Here is an 8,526-nt window from a genome sequence, read left to right as displayed (position 1 = left end):
CTATGATCCAATGCCATCATTATTGTCATGGTACACTATACAGTATTCCAAAAATTGATAGTGTTTTTTTTTTAAATCATGAAATAAATTAAACATGTGATTTTTTTGGGGGAAAACTTTATATACTTCCCAATGTGACGACCTTTAAGCTTAATACATTTTTTTATGCGTTTTGGCATCCCTTCATACAGATTATTCAAAGTATCTGGTGAATTTTTTTCCCAAGCTTTTGTCAGTTTTTTTTTAACTCATCCTCTGAAGTTGCTGGCGCATTTTCATTGAGTTCCCTCTGGACCAAGGCTCACAAATTTTGAATGGGAGACAAATCAGGACTGTTGGCAAGAATCCAAGTTGTCTGAAACCCACTTTTGTGCCTTTTTGGAATGGTGAGCAGGGGCACCATCCTGTTCGAAAATGGTTCTTGATGTGCCAAACAACATTTTCTTCTTCAAAGGAGGTACAGTTTCTTCAGTACTTGACAATATTGACATTAGAGACTTGCTGAGGATATCCGTTACGTAGTACTCGGCCGTAATAGTTTGGTTTCGTGGAATCAGGTGAAGATCTGACACTGCTTGGTGGCTGATTACGGCCCAAACCTGAATTTTTAGAAAAAATTTCACAATTGGAGAGGTTCCACATCTCCCTTATCTCTCGCCCAAACCAAAACTGTTTGGTAATTTGGGGCAAGAAATAGCTCGAATGGACTTTCAACACTGAAGAGGATACATTTTTAGTCATCTTCAGTCCAGTGTTTCCGCTCACGACAGAATTGAAGCCGCGCCTTTCTTTAGGTTTTCTGAAAGTTTGGGGTGTAGTGGAGGTTTGGATGTCAATGCATTCAAAGAGTAAGTATTGAGGATAAGTAAACATTAAAGTATTACAATTACTCTTTGAATCTTGTGAGAAGTCCGTATTTATAATGTATATTTCAAGAGAATAATTTCTACCGAGCTTGTTGTCCATGGGCTACGGCGATTTCAAATCATTTTTCGTCCTTAAAAAGTTAGAAGAGGGCAAACAACCATTACTGCAAGAACCTTGCCAGTTCTTTTTACTAATCTTCCATAAGTACTTAAGTATTTTAGAGGAGAAATTCTCGGATACCCTTTCTTTGTTGTCCTATAATCATTGAATTTGTGGCCAACTTCTGTACAGTAAGAACACTGTTTGTCCATGAGAATTCCTTCAATTTTAACCAATTTGCTTCCAAAACGAAAAAAAACCTGCGGTATATCAACAGTTGTCTTCATTTGTATTCTTCATTCTTCTGGCTTAGGAGTTTGATAAAAAGTTTCAAAATCCCATCCTAGAAAACCAATCACCGACTTCACTTCATCAGGGTTTGTTATTTTGCATCTTTAGGAACGACAAGGGTCTTCTTTTTTAGAACAGTTGCTACTTTAATTGGATTGTACTCTTTAACACCGGCTAATACTTCTCTTAAGCTAAAACATTTCCTATTAAAACAATTTCTTATGATATCTAACCTTTCAATTGTTCTTTGAACATTTCTAATCTCGATAGTTCCCATAGTTCCAAAATTTAGAGTAAGATATCATTTCATCAGCTTCAATTCCAACTTTGATAGGAGTTTGAGCTTTAATATCCAAATTAATTCTAGTGTCATGTACACTCCCTCTTCCTATTTTTTCATCTCTAAATTCAAATACAAAAATTCCTTGAAGTTGTAAGAAGTATCTTAGATCCGTTTTGATACATCAGCGTAAGATGAATTGACTTTTGGGATGTTTTCAAGATCCGTTCGCGAACCTGAAACCTCTATTGTGATCTTAAAAAAATTAATGATATCATTTTTTGGGGCTCACCTTTTGGGCTTCTTCACTACTTTTTACAGCACTAGATTCGATTTTTAAATATCAAGTGTTAACACTGCGTCTTCTTTAAAGAAGGAAAAATCAAATCATTCGCTAAGTTTTAACCAAGTCAATTCCTGTCAATTAACTAATAATTTCTTTTTTTTTTTATCCTACAGTGAGTATTGAATGTAACTGAAACTGATAGTGAATCCATAAAAGGTCGATACTCGATATTATACGTCTACTAGTCTCCGACACATATATCAATCATGCATCAATATAATGAATGATTCATCAGATAAAATTCAATAGAATATATTTTCATCAATCGAAGGAATCAAATCCAGATACATAGTGAAACAGTTTATTTTTACAAAGCTAATTTTCATAATCAAAATTCTTGATGAATGACTTATAAATCCTGGACATTTTTTGCCAGTTCTTCAGGACTATAGCACCATGTCTTTTCAATGAACTTGAGACCTGCTTGGGGTTATTTTTCGTGTGAACACATACTTCCTTAGGTACTTGGATACAGTTTTTTGTAGGAACAAGTCTAATAAAATAAGATGAGGGTATTATTTTTGACATAACATACAAATATATATCCTTACTTTGGGATGAGAGAGGACTCCAAGCGACAATTTTCTTCTGGTTGAAGATCGCATTCCTCTTCAGGGATATTTTGGACTATAGTTCTTGTCTCTTCATGACAGATTTCCTTTCCTGGTCTGGTTTTACAATTGTCGGGACGACAGATTTTTCTAGGGACTTTTTACATTCGCTTTGTGGGTGGATCTTTTGCACATTCTTTTCTACCAAGGTACACTTTTGAACGGGCCATGTTTCGCAATTTTGTTTCGTAGCATAGGGTTTTTTTGGAGGTGCAAAATTGTCCCCTCGAATGGGTTCTTCGCCTGGACTGGGTTCTTCACCTGGAATGTGAATAAGCTGAACAGCCTCATTGGTACATCTGATCTCATCAACCGTTTCACAAACAGGCTCTTCTTGTGTGAGCTCATAAGTCTTGTAAGTGGTCTCACAGTGGTCTTCGTATTCTGTGGTACATATCTCAGGTCCTTCAGTATCTTCACAATCTTGGATGATTGGAGTGTTGCAAATCCTTACTTTTTCAGGATGTGTCTAAAGAATACCCCAGGAAATGATTGAATTGAAATACATACTTTTAAAAAATTAGACTTACGACAGGTTTAAATATGATGTGGCAGTTTTTCTTGAAATTAGTATCACATTTCTTTTCACTTGCAGAGGAATAGTCAGTAATATAAGTCAAATGACATTTATCCTTGATGGTATGTTGACAATCCATCCCTCTATCGTATTCAATTTCCTTGACTTCGATAAGTTTTTTAATACACTTTTTACCTTCTCCGTTGTCTTCTCCAGGTAATTGACTTTCATCAATAGTGATGGCTCTCGTCAAATCTGAAAGTGCTTCAGGCAATGCTCTTTTGTTTCGCAAGATTTCCTTTGATCCATCTCCAGCTAGAAATTCTATGTCCTCTTCCTCGGGGACATTCTTGATTATGTTTGCATTTGTGAATCCAAAGACTAAAAAGGCCTATGTGTATAAATAAGTAATGATTTTGTTTTAGTTTGATCAAACAGGAGAGAAGAGGCAACTCTTACTGATAAAAGAAAGATTTTCAGAGACATATCTGTAAGGATAAAGTGTTTTCTATACTGAATCTATTCAAGTTGATGTTTGCAGCACTAATGATGTTCACTTTGATTTCGTACAGGGCTTATATACCAACTGGATGAAGAGATAAATAACAATTCAAAAGATAATTGGAGCAGATGAGAGATTGAAGGACATTTTTATTTCAAAATTTGGTTTGAGGGAATCAAAATCGTTAGGTACCTACAACATAATAAGTTGGTTCATGATTGCTACATTCTATTTATTATTAATCATTTGTCAATATGTGAATAAAGAAAGATCCATGAAGTTATCTACATTATATTTGCCCTAATTAGTTAGTCTTTGAAACAAAAAAGTAAAATGAAGAAGGGATTTGCTTTGCTTCAATGATTTTTTTTTGTGTTGCATAACTTGATTACTTTTAAGATGTGCTACTAACCAATTCGAAAAAGCATTAGTGGTAATCAATATATACCTAATATCTGATACATGCATTTTCTATTAATAGTCAAAAATACATAAGAACTTGGCTAGATGTGCATGAGAAGCACTAGAATCCAATCAAAACTGGAGGGGGGTGAGATCATTTGTTTCAATCTCCGATTCTGACGTCACTGATGTTCATTCAGAACAAAATACAAATTTAAGACATTGGTATTCCCAAAAAACATCAATAAACTCCTTGTTAAAAAATTATATTTTTTAAGGGAATTTGAAATCTTGTGGTTTTTTTTAATTTAAAATCTTTTTTTGTCACCTATATCTTTTGGTGTCACTTAAAATATTCATCGGAGAAGGGTGTCTGACGGACTCCCTGCCACTGTACTCTTTGAGAAAATTTTGTCCAGGGAGCCACTAACTGTAACAATCTGGGTACTAAAGAAAACTTTATGCCATAAATGTGTTAACATATTTAAGATGAATAGATTATAAAATACATTGTAACGCGGGGCATAAGTCTATTGAGCTAGACGAGGCTATAACATTTGTTCTTATTTAATTATCCATCCCTTAATGTTGAATACATTTAGATATGGGCTTCTAATAAGGAGAGAAGGTGACACTTTAAATCCAGTATTTCAATACTCAATCATTTTTGACCTTTGGGTTCTATACCTGACAACATCCTTACTTCAAACAAAAAAAAATGCTTATAATCATTTTTAAATCCTTGGAAAATCCTCATAATGTCAAACATATATTTTTTCTAATATTGTTTTTTCTTCTTGTTTTTATAAAAGCTGTTCAGATATGGTAACAACACCTGGAGGTTGTTTCAAAATGTGTTTTCATTCATGATTTCTTTACTTTTGATGTGATGGAACTAATTGTGGACTATTGATCAACATATGTAGGTAGCTACATATACCTAGGTAAAAACAAAGAACAAAATAAACAGCAAAGTCCAATAACCAAATATTTAATACAAAAACGCCAAGTGGAGTTTGATATTTCACAAATATTATCATGCAAAAAATGTTTTTCATCATTTGACTAAGCAACAAATGTTTGTTTATATATACAACAATACCTTGAATAGCAAGTTTTTGGGACACTTGATGCCCTTTTTCGATGGGGATGACATCGATTGGTTCATTGAATGGTATATTCGGCACTAAGGCTAAGTACATTGGATTTTTTTTTTTTTTTGACTTTCGACTTTGGACATCCCCTGATACTGAGATTTTGTTCAAATAATAACAAAGAAGAAATGTGCAATTGTTCACTCAAAATAGTTTTTTTGAGGACATTGACTTACAGATTTACTATTTATATTTATCTTTTCATCAAAGAACTGAAATATATCAAAAAGAGGATACAGTTATGTATATATATTTAGCGAACTCAGAAGGTAATTTGCATCCATCTTTTTGTGGGATTTGAATAATATAGGTATAAAACAATACTATATATATATATTTTATCATTAATAATACCAGAGTATTAAAAATCTTTTACTGAGAAACTATGTGTGAAGATTTTATAATCAAAATTAGTTTCATATACTTCACAAAGATTTATTTGTATATACCAGAATTACGTAAAACAGCTAATAATGTTTACATTTTGTGTTTATTATTAGATTAATAGTATAACATTTAAAACTCCATATCACTATAATTTTCTATGTATTTTCCCTTTGAAGTAAAACAATTTCTTATATGACAGCTTATTTGTTGGACGAGTATGTCTAGATTCTAGCTCATAGACCAAAGGAAATGCTTCACGTGTCATTTAGACTGCTCTCTGAGTGACTGAGAACGTATGGGTTGGTTAATTATTGACCCTTTTAAGATAGCTAACATAAAAAAATTCACTGGGCAAGTATTCAGAAATTAATATGTAAGAATAAATCTTAAACAAAGTTGTAGTTTATATAAATACATTTAGTAAAAAGAACACGTTATCGACAAAAATTTTGCCATTGCAGTTAGTCAGATTTCTGTTAGATCAGATTTCATAATTGAATAAAGTATATTTTATGTATATAATGCAAAATCATTATACTTTAGACTGTTAAACGTAACTTCTTTGACATTTTTCGATTGATGTGTTGTCCTCTGTATAGAGTTGAAGATGTAAAGTTGCAGGTTATAAAATCTTTAAATATATTGTAGAGGTTTATGGACTGAAATTAAATTTGTTCAAAAATTTCATAACTAGGAACTTTACATCTTCAATCTTATACTGAGTACAAAACTTCAGACCAAAGAATCAACGCAGTTTCTTTTAACAATCTAAAGTATAATGATTTGACACAGCTTCTACAAAATATTAAAAATATAAGTATATTCATCATTTAATTATAGATAAATACTAATGATGGACAAGATAAGAAAAAAACGATAACTGAAAAATAAATAAGGAGTACAACTCTATGTATTAGAGGGGGACCTCAGCCTTACATAACATATATCAACATTTAATTGTATTGCGTTGAAATAGTTGAATTTCAATACGCTCTTTCTAAGCGGTGAACAATACCCAGGAATTATTGAATAGTAATTATATAGTTCAAACAAATTATGTTTCTTTTTGAAGGAAAAGTAAAGAAAGTCATGCAAAATACACTAAGATTAAATAAATCTCTTCTTATCTCCTGTAAAATATGTATGACGTCATTTTACAAAATGAAATCATTTAATAATTTTAATAGGATAGCAATAAAATTCTATGCCCTATTTTCAATTCCCCTCTGTTATTAGAATCTATTTTTCAATTTTGTATACGAATACATATACAGGTAAAGAGTGGTATGTCTAGATTTTCAGAGTTATATATTACAAAATTTGGACACGTTTATTAAAATCTACCATCACTTCTTTCTCTTTCTAATTATTCTTCCCTTTTTTTTTTCTCTCTCTCTCTTTCTATACCAAGAACTTTTTTTCCCTAGACTCAACTTCATATTGAATATGCTGTAACGTAAAAAAGTATAGATATAGGAAATTAATGAATTAGATACTAGAAATTTTTATTTTTCTAATTTGAATTTCAAATAGTATGAATCAATGAAGTAGCTAAGAATGAATGCCACTAATTTATATGTTTTCAATATAAACCAAAGATATTTTTTAACGACCACTTCCAACACCTTGATATAAAAAAATAACGATTTTTGATATATACAGGGAGCGGGGATCAAATTATTGCCTACTTTAAACCTTGATAACTTGAAGACGACATTATCAAATCAAAAATCGGTTACCAAATAGGAAAGCTATTCTCGTCAGCTGACGATACGTAGTTCAGTTAGCATTATGCCATCATAATATGAGGAGATAAAGAGTTTTAAGTGGAACGAGAAGCTTTCGAGGTCCGCCGTAGTCATGGCATGTGTTAATAATGGAGGTGAAATCTCCAATTCAACGATTGTTTCAACTTTAGGAGTGAATTTACGGACTGTTTAGCGTATCTGTAAGAAGCTAGAGGATACCTAGGATGTTGATGCCACCATAAAGAGGGCACCCAAGGAGGGGGCGCCGACAGGAAGGTCAGGGACACTGACTTTGTCGACAAGGTGAAGAAGATTGTTGAGGATGATCCTACCAGGTCCATGAAGGCCAAGGGGTGGCCGGAGACAGGCACTGGGTGTGGCAACAGCACTCAGCACCCTCCCATGTGTCCAAAATCTCCATGCAGTGGTTAACCGAGAACTGTTATAACCAAGGGTTTGTGGCCTCCTAAGTCCCCCGACCTTAATCCTTTAGACTATTTTGTCTGGGCCTATGTCGAGAGACATACCAACAGACATCCCCATAGAATTAAGGTCAGCCTGATGGACTCCATCAAGGAGGTATTCGGCAACATGGACAATGAGATGGTCAGAAGAGCCTGGGGCCGGTTCAGAGGCCGTATTGAGGCCGTTATTGATGCCAACGGGGATTATATCGAATGAATGGCTACTCTATACCTATATGCTCGTCATAGTTTTGATTTTTAATAAAAAAGTTAAAAAATGTATATTTTGTGTTGTTTTTTGTAGAAAAATATTTCGGCGACAATTGGATCCCCACTCCCTGTATATTTAAGTTTTATTATATCATAATATTGAAATTAAATAAGTAAAGTAAGATAGGCGTTTAAAATAGATATCCATAATAACAAAAAGATTTCTTCTATAATATCCTTAAATCCACTTTTAATAAACATCCAATAGACTTCACCTATTGAGATATTAAAACATCCAATCTTTGCAATGCAATAACATGACTTATTCTTACCTTTTAAGTATCCAGTATTCAACTCCTTATTTTTTTTGTCTGATTATCAGAGGCTCAGAGAAGCAATCTGTGTTTTCTCTTACATCACTTTACCTGTACAGACGCTTATAGTGGATATAGCTCAATAATATGATCAAAAACTTTATCCTTTGAGCATTTCTTTCGCCACGTATACTCTGGGAGATAGGTGGGAAAGAGATCTGTTGAAGTGTTGAAAACACGTAGCTTACGCATCATGCTCTTGACTCGACTCCACAAAGACTCAATAGCCTGAGTATAAGCTCCAGTCAAGGGGTCCACATAATTTCTCTTATGT

The 8,526-nt window shown here is 33.2% G+C and overlaps 1 protein-coding gene across 1 annotated transcript; it reads right to left on the bottom strand.

Moving 5' to 3' along the window:
• Nucleotides 1-2,119: 2,119 nt before the first annotated feature.
• On the bottom strand, nucleotides 2,120-3,613 carry LOC121120751 (uncharacterized). Its single transcript, XM_040715605.2, has 4 exons — nucleotides 3,471-3,613; nucleotides 3,025-3,402; nucleotides 2,435-2,963; nucleotides 2,120-2,376 (listed from the first exon to the last, which is right to left on the bottom strand). The coding sequence occupies exons 1-3, from the start codon at nucleotides 3,495-3,497 to the stop codon at nucleotides 2,511-2,513; spliced, it is 858 nt and encodes a 285-aa protein (XP_040571539.1). The 5' UTR covers nucleotides 3,498-3,613; the 3' UTR covers nucleotides 2,120-2,376; nucleotides 2,435-2,510.
• Nucleotides 3,614-8,526: the final 4,913 nt, after the last annotated feature.

The sequence above is a fragment of the Lepeophtheirus salmonis genome, chromosome 6 (genome assembly GCF_016086655.4).
Source record: "Lepeophtheirus salmonis chromosome 6, UVic_Lsal_1.4, whole genome shotgun sequence".
In the NCBI taxonomy this organism is placed as follows: Eukaryota; Metazoa; Arthropoda; class Copepoda; order Siphonostomatoida; family Caligidae; genus Lepeophtheirus; species Lepeophtheirus salmonis.
Note: the sequence above shows the minus strand (reverse complement) of the source record. Positions and strands in the feature narration are given on the sequence as shown.